This window comes from Ictalurus punctatus, chromosome 19, assembly GCF_001660625.3.
Source record: "Ictalurus punctatus breed USDA103 chromosome 19, Coco_2.0, whole genome shotgun sequence".
Lineage (NCBI taxonomy): Eukaryota > Metazoa > Chordata > Actinopteri > Siluriformes > Ictaluridae > Ictalurus > Ictalurus punctatus.
This window is the reverse complement of record NC_030434.2, coordinates 11,838,602-11,866,455: the sequence shown is the minus strand read 5'-3', so window position 1 is coordinate 11,866,455 and position 27,854 is coordinate 11,838,602. Positions and strand designations below refer to the sequence as shown.

The 27,854-nt window shown below is 39.8% G+C and overlaps 1 protein-coding gene across 1 annotated transcript in view; it reads right to left on the bottom strand.

The window, feature by feature from the left end:
- Positions 1–27,854, bottom strand: part of celf2 (cugbp, Elav-like family member 2) — a 183,559-nt gene that overhangs the window by 124,484 nt on the left and 31,221 nt on the right. Inside the window, exon 2 of the mRNA XM_017494075.3 lies at positions 16,191–16,226. Within this exon, the coding sequence (XP_017349564.1) occupies positions 16,191–16,226 (36 nt within the window). The remainder of the gene's footprint in view (positions 1–16,190; positions 16,227–27,854) is intronic.

The following is a 27,854-nucleotide window of genomic DNA, read 5'->3' as shown; positions in this document are numbered from 1 at the left end:
AATATTAATAAAAATAATAATAATAAGAAGAAGAAGAAGAGGAGAAGAAGAAGAAGAAGAGGAAGAAGAGGAAGAAGAGGAAGAAAAATCAGTTTATTTCTTAGACTGCTGATTCATTAATTAATATCAATGACTTAATTTTTTCAACAATCTTATCCTACATAAACATAGAGTTCCTTGAGTTAATTTGACGATTAAATTACACCATGATGAGCCATATTTTATCTCTTTTTGCAGACGAATAGTTTTGAAATTATGCTGTAAATCAAGCACTATCTATCTATCTATGTATATATATATATATATATATATATATATATATATATATATATATATATATATATATATATAATTATTTTTTTAAAATAGCTATTAAGAATGCCTTTAACAAAAGAAGAATGTATTGAAATGATTCTCATGGCTGGATCGGGAAGCAATGTTCTGTTTCTTAAGTCTAAGTCTCTCTGACTCTATCAAGGTAAGTATTTGTTGTTCTTGGCATGTTATCTTGTATAATTAATAATCCCCTTACTCTTGGCCAAATCTCTCCAAGTCAATGTTCTGTTTCAGTCAGTTACTCAGAATTATGCTAATATAGAGCATAACAATTAAACAAGCTTTAAACATGTCCAGGTTTAGACTTTTAAAATAAAACTAAATACCATACGAACATTAGGAAGAAATCTTTAGAGGAACTGAGACATGAAAGTGAAACCCATCCTCTTTGGCAAGTGAGATTATAGTAGAAAGGGGTAAAAGAGAATAGTCCAAGAGTAGAACTGATAATAACATAGGGAATTTGTTCAAACACAGTAACTGCTTTTTCCTGGTCAGGCTTACAGTGGATCTGGAGTCTAACCCAGGAATACTGGGTGTAAGTCTGGGATACAACCTGGATGGGACATGGGCATGTTTTTGAAAGGTGAAAGGAAACGGAAAATGGAAAAATTAAATTCCTGGTGTAGCATCTTCCTTCAAATCCGATAGAAAAGGTTAAAATATTTTTTTTAATGGCATGGAACTCAATAAGGCAGAACTTCAGCTTTGTACAATATTCTAGTTGTAACCCTCATGTTTTGGGTCATTAAGACATTATCGCAAGGTTGTGATAGACTTTAACAGGAAACATGGCAAGTACATCACACACAACACTTTTGCCAAACTTAAAAACAATTTCAAAAAGACTGGAAGTGATGTGGACCAACCGAGTAGTGAACGTCCACCAACATTCAATGACGAATTCACAACCGATGTGGTGCTGGCAAACATAGTCCCCTATATATATATATATATATATATATATATATATATATATATATATATATGGAGACTTTTGGGACACCCCGTATAGTAGGGACGTGTTGATAATCTATAGATGAACTACTAAACATGAAGACCTTAAACTGAACCATCCAAATAAAGTGTAAGGGGAAATAAAACAGCATTAATAATCTATAGAGTGTATATAAATCTACTAAACATCAACAACAATAAACACTGGACTGCCCACTTAATGAGTTACGGATGTTTTTAGTGGTTTAAATTAAAATTATAGGGACCTTATCTATTTATTCTCCACCCAAATGGAACCATATAATACTAACCTTATGTTATCTGGTTTAAATATATAGTATGTTGCGATCGCAGAAATGAACACAAAATCAAACGCCACAACATTCGGAGGAGCTTGCAATTTTCAAAATTACCACAGATTTTCCGCAGATTTGGGCCACGATGCGCCATGTTACATCATCACAACGTGTATTCTGCCAAAGCACTCTTCGATTGACGTGCGTCGAACATGAGTACAGCTAAAAAGGTCTCATTTACAAACAAACATCACTGAGAAAAACAATTGCAATTTCACCAGTTAAAGTCGTTTTCAAGTATAAATCCTGTACATACTGATATGGCACACATGTAAATTAAAAAAACATTGAATGACAAGGGCGTGTGGACCAGATAATTCTGTGTGAAACGTGTGAGATAAGCGTCACTGGTACACCGCATGAATTCGCACCAATCTCCCTTTCTCTCTCTCTTTCTCTAATGAAGGCTTGTCTGAGGGAATGTAATGGCTGTCTAGAACCAGCCCCATGGAGTGGCAGGCATATGGGCACAGTTGGACAGGAGAGCTGGCAAAGAAAGGACATGCCACGTTTATTACCGATCAATTTTAATTCGAGACGCTTTAAACGTTGGGAGATCTGAGGACTTGTGGGCTGATCCATTGTTACATTGTTCGTTATTTGTGTGCATATGGGAATCGAGAGGTGTGGAGAGAGAGAGAAAAAAATAGCAGTAACTGACATGCATTAAGTAGCGCTGTGCCAGCCACTGATTTCTTGTGATATCCAGCAAGAACACTCGATTAGTCACGTCTGAGCCAAGGGAGCACGGAGGCCATTATGAGTCGTTAAAAGCTTTATTCACCGTAAGACGGAAGAGTAAAGAAGAGAAGAGAAGAGAAGAGAAGAGAAGAGATGAGAAGTGTGGCAGGCAGTGTATGCTTTGGAGTAAAATACACCATACAAAAATAACCTTAGATGATCTTCCCTCCATCTCTCACTCTCTCTCTCTCTTTTTTCACATCCCTCACTCCACTCTCCTAGATAGATAGATAGATAGATAGATAGATAGATATCTCGAACCTCCAGATGCACACATACACTTGAAAGCTCATTCATCTTATCTTCATCTTATCTCATGTGTCTCCTCACCATACCCCAATCCTCCTTCATCATGACTATGTGAAGTCTCTCTTTCTCTCTCTCTCTCTCTGCTGAAGGCTGAAGTCATGCACCAAAACAGATAAATAATTTAGGCAAAAGAAAAAGCCTTGACACAGCAGGTTGGGCTTGAAAGCGGGAGGCATAAAACTTGCATTAGCTACACACTTTCACAATCAGACCATCAATGAAGAATTAATCACATCTTTAACATGTATGTGCACTCTCGCTCGTGCGCGCTCGCTCTCGCTCTCTCTCTCTCTCTCTCTCTCTCTCTCTCTCTCTCTCACACACACACACACACACACAAGCAGGACAGGGAGGCTCGTGAGAGTGCTGCATCGAGTGAGATGTTAGGAGATCATGTTTTAGGCTGCAAAAATTTTGCATATACATCTTTAACAGTTAATTAAAGACTCAAGAATTTTGGGGGGATTTGATTACCAGTGCCAAATGTACACATTCCTTGTATTTTTTTTTTTTACCAGCGCGTCAAAACCGTGTTTCACTCGGCATATATTCCACAATTCACAAAAATTTGGCATGATTGCTAAAGACAGTAAACTGAATGCTTTACCACTCTACTACCTAGCAACATCAAGCAAAATGCATTATTATGCAATATTCAAGTGACATCACACAATATTGCTTAATGAATCGGTATTAAAATACTAATTTCCTAAATCATTATTTCAACAGGGGGTCACGGTGGCTAGTGGTTAGCAGGTGTGCCTCAGACCTCCAGGGTTGGAGGTTTAACCCTGTGCTTCAGGGGTTTCCTCCAGGTACTCAGGTTTCCTTCCCAATTCCAAAGACATGTGTTGTAGGCTGACTGGCATTTCCAAATTGTCCGTAGTGTGTTAATGTGTGTCTGATTGTGGCCTGTGATGGTTTGGCTCCCCGTCCAGGGTGTCCCCAAAGATCCAAAGATGGCTGTTGCTACCAAATCTGAAAGGGGCCAGTGTAGCTCGTTGTAGTATATAAAAATGAGCAAATCCTCATCATGTAGCTGAACATAGTAAGGTTACAGTGACACCCATGTTGAACAACAGAAATAAACGTTTTTCATATTAGCAGTACCTCATATCCCCTATTTCCCAAAGCCTGCAAAGGTATTATTACAGCAGAAATCTGGAAGTTATTGCAGATGATAATACAGTTGCTCCTGCAGAGTACATTTATATATATATGTGTATATATATATATATATATATATATATATATATATATATATATATATATATATATATATATATATATATATATATATATGTGTGTGTGTGTGTGTGTGTGTGTGTATGTATGTATGTATATATAGTATACTATTTTACAAAATCATTGCACCACTCACAAATATATTATGTATAGAACAGAGTCTCTCTCTCTCTCACTCTCTCTCTCACTCTCTCACTCTATTTCTACTCTGAAATGGTTCAAAAGAGAAGCTGTAGAAATCAATATTAGCAGTTTATAGCATATTGCTCCACAGATATAGTAATATAAGTGCATGAAAGCACACACACACACACACACACACACACACACACGCACACACAGACACACACACATACATACACAATTCATGTGGATTTCAGTGATGTGTATAATACCTTCAGCCAGCTTTTTAAACGGTGGCGTTTTCCATAGCAAAGCGACTGGCTGATATATGTAACACCATGACTCATTCATACACTTTATCAGTCCCTCCAGGACTTTGCGATCGCAGAAATTTACGCAAAATCAAGCAGACGCTGCAACATTCAGAGGAGCTTGCAATTTAACTTACAGATTTTACCACAGATTTTTAAGATTTTTAACGAGCATTCAGTCAAATCCCTCTTCGATTTACGTGCAGCGAACACAAGTACAGCTAAAAGGTCCCATTTACCAACAAACATCACTGCGAAAGACAATTTCGTGCAACTGCAATTTCATCAATTCAAGTAGTTTTACGCAAAAAAAAGCACAAAATACTCCAGAAGTTGCATCGGAAATTAAAAAAAAAAAAGCCGCATACTGCAACTATCACAAAAAACTCCATGAAATCCTGTATGGTTTGACTTAAGGGCTTGTAGTTAGCACTATGAGGTGTGCCACATATTCAAGGGGAAAAAAAAAAAATCTTATGCCAATAATGATATTATATTTACTGAATGTTAGCTTAGATTTAGCGTAGATCTAAAGCAAGACAAATTGTATATTTTACACATAGACTGGCCATAGACTACAACAATCTTGGAAGCTATAATCTCACTTTCATGTTTCATGTTTCAAGACATCAGATTATTTGTTTTTATCCGAAAACCAACTTAACCTGACAAAGATGGGATTTTTGTAGCAAGATATATTTAAATGATTAAACACACACACACACACACACACACACACACACACACGCAGCATCCTAACTTGAAATAATTAAGAGTTTCGTTTGAAGTGACTAGTGGCTAGTAAATGGCCTCTTCCTGTCAAAGGTACCGTTACCCATAATGCACTGCGAGAATACGTCAGTTTTAACACTGAGAAATGTCTGCCAGCCTTAGATCAGGTTTATAAATGTAACGTTTAAATAGCCGCATGAGTGTAAAGTGGCAGGGAGCTGATCTGTGAATGCTATCTCACAACACAAAGCGAGAGAGAGAGAGAGAGAGAGAGAGAGAGAGAGAGAGAGAGAGAGAGAGAGAGAGAGAGAGAGAGAAAGAATCACAAAAAAACATCCAATTTGCAAAAATGCACAGACCGGCATTACACAATCTCACACTGCACATCTGCACATCACCTCTATACACACTGCATATATGCATAGAGCCCCCACTAACACACACACACACACACACACACACACACACATACACGCATACACGCGCACACACACACACACACACACACACACACACACACACACACACTCACTCATTCACGCATACACAGACATTCTATCAGCACCTAAAGACAAGCAGACGGCAATGTTCTATTTTCAGCCATTACCAGACAGAAATTAATTTGTCACCTTCCATTAGAAGCCTGATTCTGGAGCAGTGGCCCTGTCTCCTCAATTATCTCTGTCAACCACACACACAGACACACACACACACACACACACACACACACACACACACACACACACAGAAAACCATTTGGCCTAACTTGTTCATAGAGAAAATGCTTTGCAAAGATGAATTAATGTTTTTGCAAAAGCTCTTGACAGGGTTGAGTGTGTGTGTGTGTGTGTGTGTGTGTGTGTGTGTGTGTGTGTGTGTGTGTGTGTGTGGCCTATGTACCTGTCAATCCCAGGGAAGGAGGCATGGCTGATGTACTGTACATGTCAGTCTCAAGTAAGGAGGCATGGCCTATGTACCTCTCACGCTCAGGGAAGGAGGTGTGGCCTATGTACCTACCCCAGTCATATTGATATCTTTCCACTCCTCAAAGCTAATCTTATTTTTATTAATAAAAGTGTTTGTTTTTTTAATGACTATTATTACATTCTATTAGTATATTCAGTTCAGTCTGATACTTAACAAATGAGCACAAAGACTTTTAAAAGACCAGAGTGGACTTTTTTTTTTAAAACACATCTTTGTACCCCAAGTACTCTGATTCCTAATTCAAGAAAATTCTCTAAACTAAATCTGTTCATTGAACGTTAAGGCAGCATTTTAGAGAAACTACGTCCCACCTCATTAACTTCAGCATTACTCGATATGTCACTGCAAACCTCTGATGTTAACATGCCGACCACCTGAGAGAACTGCATGCAGCTGGTTCGCGCTACACAAATGAGATGAGGCTTGTTCACATTAGCCTATTTGGATTATGTTTTCTTTTAAGGCATTTTTCTTTGCCCATAAGCTGATGATGAGAGAGAATGCAGGTTGGTGTGTAATATTCGTGGCTAAATTAGCTAGACAATTGTCAGTAATCGAGAAATTATCACCTTGGTTTTATGGTTATTCTCCAATGTGTGCTGTCTGATAGCCTCTGTTTGTGCAGCGTAGTGCTTTCGTAGCCTCAGGTATCGTTCACAAAAATTCTGATAAGCTCATAAGGCTGATCTGGTGAATGTGATTTTATGAGGCTGTTACAAAAACTTGGAATTAAACAAATAAATCAGAAAAACATGAAAAAAACAAAAAATTCCTCAGTGAGGACCAGCTGACCAGACCGTCTGCCCATTATTTGACCTGCTAACAATAACTCCGTCATAACTCTAGCTAATAAAAAGAAGTCAGTCCTATTAGTATAAGTATCACGACAGCAATGGGATATAAATGTCAGTGTAAATTTTAACCCCTATTGTCAGCCATTTGCAACTTCTTTTTTTTACTGTGATAATGATGAACCATTTCTTTACTTTAACCAGTCTGTACAGGATTTCAGACTTGTTTTTGTGACTGTTGCTTGATTTTGCTGCGGCTTTTTTCAAAATTTATGATGCAACTTGAATCAGCGAAATTGCAATTGCACAGAAGTGTTTTGCGTGGTCTTTTGCAGTATTGTTTGTTGATAAATGAGACCTTTTAGCTGTACTCATGTTCGATGCATGTGAATCAAAGAGGGCTTTGATTGAATGTGCGTTGTGATGACGTCACATGATGCATCTTGGCCCGAATCTGCGGAAAAGCTCCGGTAATTTTGAAAAATTGCAAGCTCCTACAAATACTGTGGAGTTTGCCTGATTTCCTTTTAATTTCTACAATTGCAAAATCCTGGAGTGACTGATTAAAGTCCCAGTGAAGTGCCTTGAAATGCTAGTGTTATTCGATGTGTTGATGTGCTTTCCACTGAAACAGGAAGTCAGGACAGGACATATCGAATGGCTCCTCCCACTTGTTAAATAGCCAATAGCGTTTACCTTACCTCACAGCCCAGGCTATACCGTACTTGACAGTTAGTACTATAGACACGAGCTCGAGCAATAACAATGCATTGGATTAACTTGCGGAGGATTTTTCTCCACCTCCTTGACCCTCGCACAATCGTCTACCGATGGGGAAAATGACCCGTGCTTGCTGATATGATTTCTCTCACACAACAAGGGCAACTTCGGGAAGGTGATATTTTTATAATGTTGGGAACGGGACACTTTAGATTCTTCAGAGCATTTGATTGGACAGAAAATCTGATGAGGCGCTGAAGTGCAGAATGATGTCATCAGAATTGTTGATCCGTATTGGTTTTAGAGAGAGACTGCACATTTTGAATGCATACATCTTCTAAATGCGAATTTTGTTATTGTTTTGGAGCACAATAGCTTATAGATAACCTTAAGGCTGACAGATTCATACTAAAAGCTACAAACCTTCAATTTTGATTTCATGGGGACTTAAACATCTTAATTTATCTTTCAGTATGTGCTACTTACATACGAATTTAGTGTACAAAATGTATGTAGCTGTCAGTTTTTCAGTAGGTGGCTTATCTGTATTGTGTGTTTGTGTTTGTGTGTGTGTGTGAGAGAGACAGAAAGAGAGAGAGAGCGGGAGAGAGTGCATGTGTGTTCATGTACCAGTTACAAATAGTACATGCTTTTCAAGTGTTGATAAGAAGCGAGAGGTTTTAATTGGCACACCTGTCTTACAGCCATCTGGAGCCTCTCGAGGAAATTCTTACTTAACGCATTCTAGTGAGCACATACACAGACATAGGGTCTTGTATTACTTGTGTTTGTCAGGTATATCCAGTGCCTTTGTATTACTCTAGGTAAACATCTACCTACACCTAACCTTAATCTTAACCTCCAGAGTGTATGTGAAAAATGTGATCTCTGTGACTTTGGCATAGTTGTCGTTAAGTATTTCAGAAACAGCTCATCTCATGAGAGTTTACACAGAATGGTGAGAAAATCAAAAAACATCTATATAGTATATAAAAACCAGAACCAACGAAGCATCCCCACAACGTCAGTGTGGCACACAATACAGAGTGAAGTAAAGGTGCTCATTGTCTTCACTCATATTCAACTATGGTGTTGTGATGTGATTTTAGAGGCACATAGAGTTTCAGTGGTTTAGCTACTGTTATTTATGTAGCTGTTAACTGTGATAAGTGTGAGCAATATGCAATATTAAGAAAATAACAAGTCAAAAGCTTAATAATTCATAGTTTTACCATTTTTATTATTTTTAAAAATTTTTTAGAAAATCTAACAGTCTTCCATTTTTTCAAATCAATAGGTGTTAATGTCTATTAATATACGAAAATAATACAAGCTGGGGTGGTGTGATATGAGCCGACACAAAACAAAAATAATACACCCTGAATTCCAAAGTGTGTTATTCTTCTTATACCACAGACATTTGGCAGTTAGAATATACATATACAATTTTAGGGCTGCAACTAACGATTATGTTCATAATCGATTAGTTGGCTGATTATTTTTTCGATTAATCGATTAATCGGATGGGTCGGGGCAAACTTTCAGCACACTTTTTTTTTTGGTTTATTTAAAATAAAATCCACAAACTGAGTGTTACAAATATAAACTCCAGACAAAAACTTTACACAACTGTTTGTCCAAAACAGAAAAGAACCCAACACACACACACACACACACACACACACCAGAATATATATTATTCATTTAGGACTGATTTTTAATTCGGTGCTTTTGTGCATCCATAAAAAATAACACATTAATACTTTATATATATATATATATATATATATATATATATATATATATATATATATATATATATATATATATAAAAATACAGAATTAAACTTCCTTAACAACCTGTAAAATCCATATGAATGAGCTGTTATTATAGAAACAATAACGCAATCGCACAAGTGCATTTATGTAAATGGATCATCCTGACAAATCAGATTTGAGAATTCAACCTCCCTGTGGTATAAATTCATTCATCATGTTCCAGATGCCTTTCACGTTCAAATGATCAGCCCGAAGACACAGAATTTTAATATCATTACAACTGACTGAGTATTTACATTATTTTTAGTGAGGACCTTTAGCTGGTGTTCTGACATACAGCATACAGGTTTGCCAAATATGGTATAATATTTGTATAAGCCTGATGGTATCACTTTAAAACTAACCAATGTGACGCGAAATGATGCGTTTCAGTAAATAGTGGGCTTGTAAACAAAAACACAGCTGTCATGGCAAAATCACCAAACTGTGGCCAAATCAAAACCTACCTGCAGGCCTCAATGGCTTCACATAGCTAACACACACACACACACACACACACACACACACACACACACACACACACAGCTCCACCATGGCACCTGCTTCCTGTTTACTGCTGAAATGTTCTGATTTTTTGTCATTTTTTGTCATTTTGTCATTTTTCTGCCAGCAGATAGACAGTCTCAGTGTTTTTCCCCCCAGTGTCTCACTTCTAAATTATATCACTGACACTCTCTCTCGCTCTCTCTCACTCTCTCTCTCTCTCTCTCTCTCTCTCTCTTTCTTTCTCTCTCTCTCTTTCTGTGTATATATTGTATATCTCCCACTCTGTCTGTCTCATCAGTTCGAATGAAAAGATTGCATTGGATGCAGGTGGGCTGTCAAACTGACATGCATGTTTGGAAAGGCTCATCCACTGTGTGTGTGTGAGTGTGTGTGTGTGTGTGTGTGTGTGTGTATGTGCACCGTCAGGCTACCTTTCGCTGTCAGAGCAGGTTGTTCCGAAATAGCAGCAAAGTCCTCCTACACTCAATTACCGGTTACCCATAATTCCACTATTCTGGTGAAGTGCAGAGAGAAGATGAGAGAGTGTGGTCAAGGCGAATAGGCGTGTTTGAGGATAGATAAATCACAATGGACCTGTCTAGGTTGGTGTGTGTGTGTGTGTGTGTGTGTGTGTGTGTGTGTTGAAAATGTAGTCTAGTCTCGAAGTAAGAAAATATTGTAGACAGAAAGACAAAGAGAAGGAGGTATGAGAGATAAGGTCCTTTATCTGTGCTGAAGGCAAGTGGTCAATATCATCATCTCTCTCTCTCTCAATCTCTCTCTCTTTCTTCCTTTGTGTTCTAATCAAAAGTTGTTGTTTCTTGGTTGGGGCAGCTTTTCGGGTAGTATTGCACACTCTGGGGAAATAAAGGCTGGCTAATTTAGACAGGCCCTATGAGCTCCTTGATTTTGGCTGAATTTGAGGCATCGTTCTTTGTGTCTTTATGACAATCCCATAATCCTCTGAGAATTCCATGAAAGTTTTAATAAACATTGGGGACCAAACTCTAACTCTAACTGACAAGTATGTTCACAAATGTAAGTGCTTGTCTTGTCATATTCATAACGCCACAGTCATAACCTGACTTCACACTAACTGTAACTTGCATAAAAGGAAAAGACATTGCATTTACAGTGCAGTTAAGGTTAGATGACCCTGAAGAACCAGGAACCTTCAAATGTGGCTATTAAGCAGCTGCACACAAACATAGAACTAATGTTTCTTTCTCACATCCACTTTTTTTGTTAGCTGACTCATTACACACACACACACACACACACACACACACACACACACGCACACACAGGATGCAACAGGACTATTACTCATATCAGACTCCAGCCAGCATCTTCAATTAAAAACCTGTAAGAATTTAATATCAAACTCTAAATTTAGTCTGGCATGCTGTGAAAGTAATATTCACTGTTTATTTATTTATATATTTATCTAATTATTTATTTGTCTGTGTGTGTGTGTGTGTGTGTGTGTGGGTTAGTACTTGATGTCCTTTGAGCAAAGCAATAACTAATCACTGCATGGAGTGTCTTGTCTTGTGTGTGTGTGTGTGTGTGTGTGTGCGTGTGTGTGTGTGTGTGTGCTCACGCTTCATGTCGCTCATACAAATATGTCACTCCAGCTACACACACACACACACACACACACACAAGACAACACACGCCATACAGTTATTGTTTCACTCATAGGGCATCAAGCACTAACACACACACACACACACACACATACACACACACACACACACACACACACACACACACACACACACAGTGGTTAGAATCCTACGCCACATAGCTTGGGAAGATTAATACCCCATGAGCTCATTAGCATGGCCACATTAAGCTGCACTGCCATCTAGTGAGACCACTGAGTTCATGAATATTCAGAAAGTGGGCGGGACCAACACACTGAGACAATAACCCAGCTGAGCTAAACCCTGTACTCTGATGTGTAATCACATGGAATCATTCAGAGGTTAGATGCATACACAGAAATCAATATCACTTTAATATGTGATGCTCCACTTTTCTAAGACTGTTGAACATATTATCTGTGTTTTATTAACAATGAATCTATTGACTGAGCTTCGAGGTGCAGCTCATTCAGAGAGATCTGTAACCTACTTTAGACTGGGCCTCATGGTGCAGCTCATACACAAAGCTTTAGAAACCAACTTTAGATTGGGCCTCAGGGCGCAGCTCCTTCACAAGGATCCCTAACCCGCTCTAGACTGGGCCTCATGGTGCAGATAAACCACAGAGCTTTAGAAAACAACTTTAGACTGGGCCTCAGGGTACAGCTCATCCACAAAGCTCCCTATACCACTCTAGACTGGGCCTCATGGTGCAGCTCATCCACAGGACTCCCTAATCCACTTTAGACTGGGCCTCATGGCACAGCTCATCCACAAAGCTTTGTAAAACAACTTTAGACTGGGCCTCAGGGTGCAGCTCGTCCACAAGTCTCCCTAACCCACTCTAGACTGGGCCTCATGATGCAGTTTGTCCACAGAGATTTCTAAACCCACTTTAGACAGGGTCTCATGGCGTACCTCATCCATATGACATCATAACCTACTTTAGACTCAGCCTCAAGGTGCAGCTTGTCCTCAAGGGTCTCTAACTTTAAACTGGGCCTCAAAGCACAGCTCATCCACAGAGCTCCCTAAACTAGTTTAGACTGGGCCACACAACACAGCTTGTCAACAGAGCTCTGTAACATTCTTTGGATTGTGTTGCATGGTGCATTTCATCCACACAGCTCCCTAATACACTTTAGAACGGACTATGTGGTGCAGCTTGTCCACAGGGCTGCCTAACCCACTTTAGATTGAGCTCATGGTGCAGCTCATCCACAAGGACCCCTAACCCACTTTAGATTGGGCTACAAGATGCAGACAATTCTCAGGGCTCCCTAACCTACTTTAGACTGGGCCTCAGATCGCAGCTCATCCATAGGGCTCCCTAACCAATTTTAGACTGGGCCTTATGGTGCAGCCTATCAAGTGTTTTCTAAACCCTCTTTAGATTGGGCTTCATGGTGCAGCTCGTCCATAGGGCTCCCTAACCCATTTTAGACTGGGTCTCACACTGCCTAACCCACATTTTTTGCCATGAAAGGCCAGCTAATGGCAGTGTACAATCCACTGAGATGAAGATAAGACACCAATTGATTTGTGTCTAATGTCATTGCGCAGTGGGTCTGTTATCCCTGGCTTGAGGGCATGATACTGTGGTCTTTCTGAAACTTTGAATACTCTGCATGAGCACCTTTTTGTAAATGGTGACACAGAGGAAAGTGGGAGAAATGGGAAAAAAAGAAGAGTGAGTGAGAAAGAAAAGACTCAGATTCTAATGAAATCACATTACTGTAAAAGAAATGTTCCGGTTTTAGCCTGCATTCACACAATGCAACAAAATATATCATCAGCTTGTGATGTTCCAAAGAGTAAAAAAAAGAAAAGAATCTTTAGAAAAGAATTTAATCTTAAGCAGCTCTTCTCTTGCATTTTAAACATTTCTCATAGTCATAGTGTAACACGTTAAACATTCCATGAGCTTATTACTCATTTAAGTTTAGTGATTTTGATTTCTGCACTATGGTATTTAATACAGATTTATTTCCTACAGCCGTCACTGCCTAAAGTCTCTATTACTGCTAATTGACATGCCAGGCTTTTTATTAGATTTAGTTCAAGAAAAATGGTAACATAAAGAAAGACAGAAGAGAACGACATAGAGTAGAGGAAGACTTTGTTGGATCATTAAGTTTTACTAAAAAAATATTACCAAAAGCTGATATATTTAATAAAAAAATCCACATTTTGTGCTTTCATTCTTGGATTATAAATACTATTTATTGGCTTGTCTGAGAAGTGCTGAAAGGAAAGACAGAAAGAAAGGGTTTGACACATCAGATCCCTACAGTTGAAAGAATTAAATCTTATACATTTAATAAATGTAGTTTTTATTCTCTCTCTCCTTCTCTCTCTCGGAGGTATAAATAGCTGTGATTGGCAGCTCTGCTCCGGATGGTAATTAGCACGGTTGCCGGGGTGAAGGGGGCGGTTCCGTGTCTGTGGTGATAATGAGAGCAGTTCCCACGCGGCGGCCATGATGGTTCTGTAACGGCTCGGCCGGACCAGCATTTGGGCTCTGTAATTACGGCCTGTTCTCTCTTTGAGAACATAATCGCCACAGAAAGATGCAATTAGCTGACAGGCGACTCGCCCCACCACTCCTCACCCAACCCTGGGGTTACAGTGCCGAGAAAGTGAGAGAGACAGGGAGAAATAATAGGTCCGAGTCAGCCGTTCGACAGAAGGAAGATTACACACACACACACACACGCACACACTTTTATCCTTTCTTATTTTATTCTCCCTTTGTTTCTTTAAATCAGAAAGGAAGTAATTAACTATGCAAATGGTGCTGAAGCTGGTAGTTATAATTGCGCGCATACACACACACACACACACTCTCTCTCTCACTCAAACAGAACAATAATCGGATCAACCCCTCATATCTTTGTGTGTGTGTGTGTGTGTGTGTGTTTGTGTGTGTTAGTGTGTGTGTGTGTGTAGAATGAAGGGTGAAATATTCACTAATGATTTTTGCAAATATACAGCAGCACACTTATCCCGTCTCCTCCTCCTTCTCTCCCATTTTGTCTCTCTCTTTTCTCTCTCACTTCTCTTTCCCTCTCTTGCCGTCTCTTTTTCTCACTCTCTCATCACAGCTCTCTCTCTCTTCTCGCTCTAGCTGGTTCTCACTATCTCTCCTATTACTCTGTCATTTGCTCTCTATTTTTCTCTCTCACTCTCTCTCTTGCAGACTCTTCAGTGCATTCTCTTTCTCTTTGTCTCTTTCACAGTCTCTCTTTCCTTTTCTCATTGCTCTACCTCTTTATCTCTTTTTCACTCTCTGCTGCTTTTTCTCTCTCTACCACCCCCTTCCCATTTTTTTTTCCCAGATAGGCTTGATGTAATCGCAGCCTGCTTCCTTTAGAACCTAATCTGCATATGCACTTGTTTTCTCCTGCTGCTGCTTCCCTCATGGAAAACACATGCTCGCACAGACAGAGAGAGAAGGAGAGAGAGGAGAGAGAGAAGGAGAGAGAAAGAGAGAGAGAGAGAGCTAGATTACAAGCATGTGCCCCACACTGAGTGATAAAAGTTTTCTTTTGCTTCCACATGTTTCTCACAAGCGTTGCCTGTCAATCAGGTGGTTGTTGGTGGTAACCTGCAGCAGGCTGCCGTGGCGACGGCGCTCTCGTGATGAGGTATGGCTCTTTGGTGTTAACAGAATCCCGAATGAGGCAGAGATGGTTCTATTTCAGGAAACATCGTTTATTAAAGAAGCCCCACCCATACTCACTTCCCCCTCCAACACTCTGCCTCTGTTCTGTCTCGCTATCTCTACATTTCTCTCAGCCTCTATTTTTCATCAGTCCTGTCTTTCTTCACCTCTGTCTTGTGTCTCTATCACCATCTCTCCATCTTTCTCTCTGTCCTTCTTTCTCTGACTCCTCTCGTAGCTTTCTAACCCCTACTTTCTCGTCTCTTCTCTCCTATGCCTCTCTTCCCGTTGCTCTCTCTCTATCTCCCTCTGTGTTCTCAATGTGTATAGTGAGCCTATAGGTCTTATCTTTCTGACACATTTGTCACTTTTCCACCCTCCATCTCTCCATCATCATCTCTCCACTGCTAATCCACCATATTAAACGCTTTTGAGCAACAAGGGCCAAACAAACAAGTCTAACATAGTGTGTCAGATCTGAAGTAATCTAATGCACAGTGTGAACACAACTATGAATCATGTCTTCATGCCAGCCATGTGTTTGTGTGAGTGTGTGTGTGTGGTGTCTGAATTCAAACACCTACATGTGAGAGCGTGTTAGCCAAAAGAACATTATCGCTCCTTATAGAGCGTCACTTTCTCACCGGAACACGCCCCCCTCGGCCGGACTGAGTGGCAAAACATCCAGCAAAATGGCTGGTTTTAATAGGGGAAGCTGCGAAAGTGCTAGTATAACTAACGATTATCAGCTTAAATTAAAGGCAGTTGGACTCGACAGTGACCCTTACAACTTGCCCAAGAACCTGTGGTCCATGGACACTGGCATGTGGCCAGAGATCGGTTTTCCCGACATTTATATGTACCTGATTTCAGGGCCAGGGAAATACACTAAGCAAAGCCTGAATAGATAGATAGAGAGAGAGAGAGATAGAGAGTCCTCCTACCTTTGTATGCTCCCAGAGAGATCACTGGCATCCTGTCTGTGGTGGAAAGAGAGAAAGAAAGCAAGATTAGTGAAAGTTCTTGTATTTGTAATTCCCATGGGCCTAGTAAATATAGATGTTCTTATTTGCATGCGTGCATGTGTGCGTGAGGTGATATCATGCATGGCCCTGGCTGCAAGTGCATACTGCAAGATAACGCTGACTTCATCACACACACACACACACACACACACACACACACACACACACACACTGAATCACTCACTCACACACACACACACACACACACACACACACACTCACTCACTCACTCACCCACACACACATATGTACAAGCATGCATGGATTCAAGTGCATTCACAGATCTGCTCACACGCGCATTACTCCCTCACATATAAACCTCACCTCACAGAGGGAGAGAGAACAGACATATGGAGTGTGGCGAGCTGCTGACTACAACCGAGATAGAGAGATGGTACAGTAAGAAGAGAGATGTAAACATAGAAAAGGAGATGGGGAGGCAGAAAAAGAGAGAAACGAATATAAAATTTAGTTGCAAGCAGCGATGATGGGCCCAAGCACTACAGTGCCATCGCCACCTGGTAGGTGTATGAAAACAATGATAGTAAAGTGCTGTGGAGTAAAACATCTAAATATACAAAGAATAGAGTATTAAAGTTGCATTACCATGTATGATGCATTACAACGACAACAATGTGTAAGATATCAATACTCCTTTTGCAATTTTACAGCAGCCGTGTCTCAACAATATTGTTTGAAGCAATTTGGGTAAATATAAGAAGACTATTTGAAAGCCTGTTTTAAGTGACACACTTTCTGCTGCCAGTTGGTGGCGCTATGACCATGATTCACAATAGTCACATGCATGTGCTCAGCCCCCAGTACCAAACATAAAGCTCAAGTTTCATCTAAATCACTCATTGCATGCAGAAGATATGAGACACTTCCTATTTCCTTTATTTGCCATAAATTTATTGCCTCGCCATGGCAAAACCATTCAAAAATCCCTTCGTAATTTAGCATCTTCCATGGCTTGGCATAATTTTCTCCATGTTTGGTGACAATCACATGAATCCCCTAGGAGGAGTATTAAAAATGCAGAGCCTGCAATTTTTTTAAAAATCCACATTAAATCCAAAATGGCCGACTTCCTGTTGGGCAGAACTAATGACTGTCATTTCGAAAGTTGCCTGGCCTGATGAGTTCAATGCTCTGTTCTTCCAGGTGAATGCCATTCCATTTTTTAAAAAAACACTTTTTAGTATTAATATGCTGTTAGGAGTGTATCACAATGTAAAACATGTAATTTCCTGTTGCCAGCAGGTGACGCTATGACTATAAATAAATATTGGCATGTAGATGTCTTCAGGCCAAGACTCTTATCAAACATGTAAAGCTTTGGGAAGATTAGGCATTCTATGATTGAGTTGTAACAACTTCTTGTTTAATAGTAGTAATAGCACACTTTAGCACTTCGCTAAGTGTTGCTAGCATGTTTTTACATCTTTCTAGCATGTTGCTAGCATGTTTAGAATTTGCTGGCATATTTTTTTATGTTGCTAGGAATACATCGGTGTAAAGCATGTCACTTCCTGTTGCCAGCAGGTGGCGCTATGGCTATAACTGAATATTGGCATGTAAATGTCTTCAGGCCCGGATTCGTTTCAAATATGTGAAGTTTGTTACAGATTGAACAACGTATGTATGAGTTATAACAACTTCCTGTTTCATGGCGAAACATTGAAGTTTGTGAGACTTTGTGAGCTCATGCCATGCAGCGAAAACTCAAAAGCTTCGCAATTTTGCATCATCAAGGCCTTTAGCTGAGACTGACCAAATATGATGTAGATCCGATGAAGTCTCTAGGAGGAGTTTGTTAAAGTACTAGGCCTGGAAATGGCAAAATCTGAGCAAAGATTTAAGAGAAAAATGTGTCCCAAATTTCGAACATGTAGGTGAAACGTAGCGCAAGGCACACATTGTTGAAATTGTGTACATGGCAGATGTAAATTTTTAACAGTTCTGAGGTGTCTGCAAAGTTTCGTAAGTTTTCGGGTATATTTAGGCCCTCTAAAATGCAATTCATTTGAGAAAAGAAGAAGAAACAGAGTACTTTCAGTGCTTGGGCCCTAATAAACAGAATGAGATGGAGAGAAAGGGGGTATGGAGAGAAGTATGCCTCCCCCACTCTAGAGCATAACACAAGAGTATAACTACTTATACTCACTACAAAATAACATAATCACGGTACACCACAATGCTGATATATCACCACAGCCATAATTAGTACTCTACAAATCTGTATAACAGTTTAGATGGGCCTCTGTGTGTGTGTGTGTGTGTGTGTGTGTGTGTGTGTGTGTGTGTGTGTGTGTGTGTGTGTGAGTGTGTGTGTGTGTGAGTGTACGCTGTATTCCATGTAAGAGCAAATCAAGCAGAAAGGAAGTAGAAGAAAAATCTGCCATTGTTCCTTAAGCCCAATCCAATTAGTCCCAGAAGGACACAGACACAGCTTACTTTAAAGAAAACACACACAGAAAAAAAGAGAGAAAGAAAAAGAGAGAGAGTGAACGCATGTTCTCAAAGAACAAATCAATTGGCACCAGTTAGCACAGGCCAACTCCGTGCGTCACTGCAACTGAACACGAGCTCTGACTATGAGTTCTCCCTCTCAGTCCAACACACACAATACCACTAACCATATATGTGTGTGTGTGTGTGTGTGTGTGTGTGTATGTGTACTTGCTGCTGCATGTTAATAAATTGGCCCCTAGTCGAAAGCTCAGAGTGTGCACCGCTGCAGTTCTGACAGCACCCAGAGAAAAAAATGGCCACACGCCATCTATTCTATTCGCTTATTAATAATGAGCTCTTCTCCTTTTTTTTCTCTCCTGATGAAACGAGAGAGATGAAAAACGGCGGCATATGCCGTGTCTGGCGCACATGCACACGGAGTCCACGCACAGCCGGGACTTGCTTTTGCATTTCAAAGAGACGCAGCAAGACCACTGGCCACTGTCAGCCTAATACAGATACCAACAACAAGGGCTGAGGAATAATTAAGGGATCTCACACACACACACACACACACACAAACACACACATGCTAGTGCATTTACCAGGACTCACGCACAAAGGTGAGAAATGACAGAGTAACTACAACAGGCATATTAATGTATAACAGTATCACAGTACAGTCTAAAAGACACAGCCCCCCCCCCCCCCCCCCCCACACACACACAATACACACACACACAGACACACACACACTGCAAATATACAAAAATACACATGTATAGAGAATAACTAGGCCTAAACATGTCCTAGAAAAGCAACATAGTGTACACTACGGCTACTGTAGCAACTCATTTGATAGTAAATTGCTTAACAAAGATCTCACATATGCAGCCACTGATGATACACACACACACTGGTGCAAACACACACAGCCAGAGGTGAGGAAAGCCAAACTGACAACCTGCTAGCATTATAAGGGATTGTGTCTTTTCCTACATTAGTGCCTCAATAACATACACACACAGTTGGGCTGTCAGCAAGGAGACTGATGGTGTGAACAGCTCACCGTTCGCCTGTTCTCCCAGCGCCTGATCAACCCGCAGTCCGACATACACAATTCGGTTAATTCAGTTAATTTATACGAGCTAACCGTGGCTAACGGGGCTGAACTAATTGCCATTTGGAGTTAAACTTCAGCATCTGCTGAGGGACACTTCACCGAGCAAGTGCTACATTCTCTGCTCGTTTCTTAATGTAGCTGAAAACACTGTTCTCACTCATTCGTAAGGAAAGTGCCTCATGAAAATAACGCAGGATGCTAGATGGGAAAGAAATGCCTCTTTATCTCGGTCTTTCTCTCTGTGGTACTTTTCTCTCTTCCACATCAGCTGTCATTATCATTTTCACAGAAACGGAACCATCTGCGTGTCGGTATCGCTCTTCGTCTTTTAGCTCTCCCTGAACACACACACATACACACACACGCACACAGCATAAATATTAGATCATGCTGCATTTGTCCTATGAACATCATCGTTTATCTACCAGATTTGAGTTGTTCTGACATGGTGTGTATATTATCATCATTTTCAACCTGTCACTTAAAATGTACAGCAAGATATGAGTCTTCTGAGTCACTCTAAACACTAGCCTGCTAACTCTACAGCTATAAGTCTCTTACTCCTTCACTTTTAAGTGAGTGCTAACTGCTAACTGCATTAACACTGGGTGTAAAATGGAAATACAAACTAGATTAGACACTATTCCATCACAGCGCTATCAAGCTACACATTGTGAAATTATTAGCCAGAATTATCTGTTCATCACGCATTCAAGCTAACAGTAACTCGTACTAAAAGCAGAAGCTTAAATTAGCTAGGTCACAAAGCATGAGTACAAATAATATGAGTGTGAGTGAGCAAAGCTATCAAGCTAACAGCAACCACTGCAACATGCTAAAGTTCAACTGTGCCGTTAAGAATGTTTATTTATTTTTATCCATTTTTATTAGTAACCTGACCATGATTTTATCACCTGGAAACAGCCAGCTAGTTAGCAGACCTGGATGGGACAAACTATAAATATGAGTGTAACACTCTAAACACACTCCTAGTCAGTGGTAGCTGTAAAACATTAGCTAGCACTGTAAAATGATTACCCAGATTTATTCCACCCATCAAGACAGACAGACATAGCAGTGTGTAACAGCTGTAAAAGGGCTAAATCTGCTAGCTAGGATATTCAAAAGCTAGGATGTTTTTGTAACCTGACTGTGCAGATGGTATATGCTGTTTTTTTTAATCATTAGACATAACACACCTTGTCTAAAAGCCCTGCTGGGGAAAAATAGAAACCCTCATATAATTTGTAATGGTTTTAATGGTTATAATAGCAATTGTATCAGTTTTAATGGAACCTGTAATGGTCCCTGTGGGTCTCTACTGGTAATTTGTTGCCTTTCATTGGTGGCATGTTATGTCTTGTGGATACCATTAAGGACCAATAATGGTATTGGCTTTAATGCTTAGCTGATGGTTTTATGTATATTTATATACATGTACTTATTAATTGTATCACGTTTTTCTTCACTTTTGCCTAGTTTAATCCCGAAGATTTGTGGTTTCCATGTTAGATTTCAGCAGGAACTGTGTAAAATGTGCAGAAAAAAAAGCAACAAAAAAAAGCTGTGCTTTCACAACGTGGCCACAAAACCACTGGCTGTTGAACATTGTGACGAGCAGCTGGATCCAGTTTGTGTGTGTGTGTGTGTGTGTGTGTGTCTGAAGAGCCAAGGCTGAGGTCATTCCAGCTGTGCAGTGAGTGTGTGTGATTTGATCAGGCCAAACTAAAGCTGATACTCCCACAGCGCTTTCTCAATCTCTCAATATGTGTGTGAGTTGAGTACAGGTGTGGTACTGGAAACATGAACAAACTGAGTTTAATCTGGAATCATTGTTGGATCTGCACACTGGACCACAAGTGCACTGTGAACTAGGGAACTTTGTATAACCTCACCACCATTGTACTGCAATAAAACCTCGAGAAATTAAAACAAGACAACACAATGAGTAATTTAATATGAGATCAATCAGAGACACAGGAAATAGGGGCGCTGAGGATCCTGTAGCAGCACTTCCTTTCAGGATTACATGGTTAACAGTTCTAGAAGAAGAATAAAAGATCTTCTAAAATATTAGAACAAAGATAAACTATATTGCAGTAATATTAATATTACCAGAGCTGTGTTGACCTAGATATGCATATTGTAGTTTGTGTTTTATTTATACAATAATTTTCATTGACATACATTGAAATTAGCAGTCTGTAGACGAAATACAGTGGGTGTGCAGTGTAGGACTGCAAAAATGTTAGAATAAACAAATATTAATTTAATTAGAAAATAGTCAAATAATTTGAATGAACACTTTTGCTATTAAACCTCTACCTTTCATAGACTTACCTCACTGCCAAAACAGTATGTTGTAACTTCTTAACTCTCTAGCTAAGTAGCTACATTTAATCTAAAACACGAAATAAAATCATAGTGGTTGCTAAAACATCGGAAGTTTGGGGACATGGTAACATTCAGTGTAGTCTTTGCAAACATGAATTACCCTGGGACAACAACACCACTTGCATGAGTGAACACAGGAAGTGAAAACATGCCCTGGTGAGCTCCTTTGCTCCATTTGCAAAACATTTTAACCATATTGTAGGTGGCAAACTTCAGAGATGGTTACAGCTGTCCCCATAAATTAAGTAAATTTTCGGTCAGGATTTTTAAACTCTGTTTTAAACTCTTCGTGCTAGGTGCAAGTTTGATCACTAGCATTGGCTGACATTAAAAGCAAGTTAATGAAAGCATGCTAGGTTGTGCTTTGAATCAGCAGGTTGTTCAGCAAATTTACTGCAGGAAATATTTAATATTTTATAATTATTTAGGTATAATTGGACGATGACCCAGAAGTGCACGGTGGCTAAGTGGTTAGCTCGTTTGCCTCACAGATCCAGAGTTGGGGGTTCGATTCCTGCCTCCATCCTGTATGCGCGGATTTGATATTCTCCCTGTGCTTCAGGGGTTTCCTCCAGGTACTCTTGGCATTTCCAAATTGCCTGTAGAGTGTGAATGTGTGTGTGATTGAACACCCCGTCCAGGGTGTCCCCAACCTTGCACCCTGAGTTCCCTGACATAGGCTCCAGACTCTCTGTGACCCTATGTAGGATAAGCAGTACAGAAAGTGGATGGATGGACAGTGACCCAAATATAGGCCTTTCATATGATAAAAAAAAAAAAAAAACAATAGAAATGATCACAGAAATTCTAATGGTTTCCATTACAAACCATCAGCTAACCATTAAAACCATTATCATTATGGTATCCACTAGACATAACATGCCACCAGTAAAAATCACCAGCAAATTCTATGAGGGTTTCTATAATTTTTTTTTTTTCAGCAGGCCTGATGGTTTTCTTTTCTTATTTTTAAATAATATTTGAACATTTGGGGCAGAATATTTGAATAGCATAGAATTAATTGTAACCCTACTGGTACAATGAGATAACCAGGCAAAAGTATCAATTTCATTTTCAGGTGAAGCAAGTGTACCGAAAGGTAAGAAAGCATGCTAAAAGGAGGTCTTTATTGAATCATTAAAGATCTCACTGACCAAAATCTCTTATCTAAAGCACCGTAATTAAAAATCGCACCTTTAGGCTAAAGTCAGTAATAATGATAATTATGAACCGAACGTTCATCAGTCACTTTCATTCTGCCGTGATACCAGTTAGCGCCTATAAAGTAACTGGGTCATAGAATGTGGGGTGTATTAATGAGCTTCACAGGAAGGCAAACTGGGATGCGCACATTAGAGCAGCCCTCCTCGAGTCAAAGCCATAAGCTCACTCCACTTTGCCTCGTTACACCTCCCATTTCTCATAAACAGACAGAGAGAGAGAGAGAGAGAGAGAGAGAGAGAGAGAGAGAGGAAGGAGGTCTGAAATACAGAGATAGGCCTCATTTGACGAGAACCGCTTAAAGGATGCATTTACTCATGTAAACCCAGATTTCTCTCACTCTCGCTTTCACACACGAAACACACACATACACACACAGAAAGTTACATAAGCTTAAGGGGAAAATGACATTCATCTCATTCATCATTCTCTCTCTCTCCATGTTTCTTTCTTATCTATCTTTCAACTAAGCTCCATTACTCATCACCCCCACAGTCAAAAGTTTATGAGGCATTATACTCCTAAATATTACAGTTTTTTTCCATAAATAACATGCCACAAAATGCCTGTGCCTATGAGTGTTGTGTGTGTGTGTGTGTGTATGTGTGTGTGTGTGTGTGTGTAAGACAGTTAAGATAAAGTCTTATTAGGAATCACATTCACAATTTGAGTAAAAGTACAGTAAAAAAAATATAGACTATGCCAAAATATTCAGAATAATAGAAGGTTTAACATTCATAACTCTAAATGTACAAAACAAGTATCACTAAATAACAGATTTAAAAAGTGTGGTGTTTTAAATATTTAATACAACTTTATCAGTCAGGCAACTTTACAAAAAATGATGTTGACACAGGTATAGTGTGAGTGGACAATGGCTCTTTTGTTTTCTTCTTAAACACTAAACACAGTATAGTGAGTAAAAAAAAAAAAAAAACTACCAACAACTAGAAATTTTTATTGCGAAACACCAGTCAGTTTGTCTACATGTAAATCAATAGATATGTTTCCATCCAAGTTACGAATCTAACTTATGCCGAAAATTGGAATATCGCATGAAACATTTGCGAATAAAGCACTGTTTCCATCCCATGCATTCAACTGAACGAAATTGTCACTTCCGGGGAAACTGCCGCAAACTATCAATACAAATGGAACTTGCTGCAACCGGGGAAGCCACTGTGAATCTTTTCTTTCCAATATAATAAATGACTCGTGCTTCGGAGCGCACAGACAGGACGCTATCACAAACTTCATGTTATCTTGTGATTGGAGGCAGATGCCTGATATTTGGGAAGGGAATCGTGTGAGACAGTTCTGGGAGGTAATTATACCAAATCATTTCGATGACAGACTTTGGCTCAGGCATCTCAGAATGACAAAAACAACATTTGAAATGCTGAGTAATGAGATTGGTCTGCTGGTTAGTCCAGTTATGCGACCCACTGCACCTCAGTTGTGACAGAAAAATTGCCGTTGTGCTGTATAAGTTGGCCACATGCGCTGAATATCCAATCAAATCAGCCAATTATCCAGTCACATGACTTGTTGAGGTAAAGTCACATGACTTTTTTTCATGTGCATCGAGCAATTTATTCAGTAAATGTGTTTCCATCATAGTTTATGCACGTTTTCTTATTGAACATAAAATGATCCACCTCAATTGAGCGCATTTGGGAGATTTTATTCGAATCGGGTGTTTTTTTATGCGCCACCCCCAAATTTGCATTAAAATACATGGATGGAAACATCGCTTTTGTAAACCAGTCTTATTGATATACGGTATGTTTTTATAAATATTGACATGTTTACACACAAGCCCTTGAGTCATTCACTAAATTGGAGTTCAATTTTAAGAATAATAATGAAGTCACAGCATGGGAAATGTCCATAGTAGGTGCCTTTTTATGTTAATCCATTGAAATGTTTATTTTTTTTTAAAATCTTAGTGGCTTTTCATATTAAATATGATGAGTTTCCAAATTTAATACACTAATGTAATAACTGTCAACTCAATGTGCATATGTGTATCCAGGCTAGGGTTACAAAAAAACAACGTGGCCCATCAGCTATTGTACACCAACTTCCATGCTTGCCTCGACACACACACAAACACACATACACAGCAGTGCATTACCTGATGGCAGGACACTGGAGGTCTGCCAAATAGCGATCCTGCCAAATAAAACTTCTGCCAAATCGCTCCACTGCCAAATAATGACCCGCCCGAATAACACAGCAATTCTCCCGCTGACACAGGACCTGACACGAGGAAGCATCTCCAACTGAGCGGATCAGACACACACACACACACACACACACACACACACACACACACACACACACACACACACACAATGTGCACTTACACACTCCTTTTTCCTGGCCACTTTTCTCTGCCTATTACTCTAGCAATATACAGATGACTGGCCTCAAGCTTTTGCCCTATATGTGCATGTTGTATGTTGTTTCTGTGTGTGCGCGCGTGAGTGTGTGTGTGTGTGTATGTGTGTGTGTGTATGTGTGTGTGCACTAACACAGTAGACGGGAAAGCATCCTGCCATGGGGAGTTGCTGCAAGCTTTGGGCTGCATTAACTGCCCTACTTCTGTTACAGCTTTACCCCTACACTACAGTTACACACCCACTCCATATAGACCCTTCTGAGTGTGTGTGTATGTGTGTGTGTGTGTGTGTGTGTGTGTGTGTGTGTGTGTCTGAGAGAGAGACAGAGAGAGTGAGAGAGAGAGAGAGAGAGAGAGAGAGAGAGAGAGAGAGAGAGAGAGAGAGAGAGAGAGAACCTAGCAAAATAAGTGCATTCAACCATACAGCTTATGCTCTTGAGCAATAAGGGCCTCTTAAAAAGAAACACTCTCTCTCTCTCTCTCTCTCTCTCTCTCTCTCACACACACACACACACACACACACACACACACACACAGACACACACCACACACACACACCCGCACAACACACACACACACACACACACACACACACACACACACACACACACAAACCCACACACCACACACACACACATACACACACAAACACAAACCTCAGCAACAGCAGCTGTGCACTGTAATAAGAGCGCCCTGGGACTGCTGGTGAAATGAACAGACGCTCATGGGCAGATTTCTCACTATAAGACCCCAGACAGATCCCAGTTAGTAATGCTAGAACAGCACGCTAATTAGCACAGCGCATCAAAGGTCCATCACGAGTGAGGAAAAAAGAATGAGCCTATTCAATATTAAAGTTGATAAAACTGAAAAAACAACAATACATTTAGAAATAAAAAGAAAAGAAAGGAGAAAACAATACTAAGTAAAAATACATAAGTTAATGTTTAAGTTTAATTGTTTTTTTTCTTACCTTACCTCTATGCATTTAAAAACAATGGAACCCGCTCATAGAAATGCATCACTATCACTATCAGCATGGTGTATGAATTCTGGCTCTGAAAGTTCCTCAACCTCAGCTACATCACTCAAGTTCATAAATGGTTGTAACTGGAGATTTCTAAAATATAAACAAACTAGTGGTCTAATTTAAATCACAGAAACACTAACCAGGCAGTTTCTAAGGATGCTCTAGCTGCATTGTGCAGTGCTGCACGTTAATCATAATGAACATGGTCTTTGTTTGCAAAAAACAAATTAACAAATGAATAAACTAGCCAGTGCTTGTGTCACAGTTTGCCTAATGAGGATAAGGGCTGACATTTAGGCTGCGTCCAAATACCTCTACAACCCTACTATACAGCAGGAGAAAAGCAGTACGCCAAAGGAGTAGTTTGTCCGAATTCTCAGTATTAATAAAACAGAAGGCGAGAAATACCTGGATGACCTACTGCTTACGCCTTGATTCTGCTGTATGGAACCACTGGACACTGTGGATACTGCTCTATCCCATGATGCAATGGGACTGGCACAGAAGAGCTGTCAGAATCCGGGCAGCATAGTATGTCCAGATTGTATCCATACTTACTACTTATACTGATCAGTAGATACTGTATCAACAGCTGAGCAGTAGGTACTGAATCAAATGCAGTAGGTAAGATAAGATAAGATAAGACTTTATTAATCCCCAGATGGAGAAATTAGTGCTGTCATAGTATGCGATTTCTGACACAGCTTTAATCTTTCTCATTAGATCTTGTTCACTTACTGTTTGGTCATAGCTCCACCCTGTCACCTGTAGGTCTTTAGTTACCCCGTTTTTTTTTTTCATTAGAAGTCCCAGGTGTTCTTTGTCTAACTGTGTGTATATACAGTATAGCTCTTCTTTGCCCTAGCCCTTGGTGTGACTTTGCTTGGAAGTTACTGGATGTTGGTTTGATGGTTTTCTACTTGTTGCCCTGTTACACATGTTTGTTTTACCTTTAGA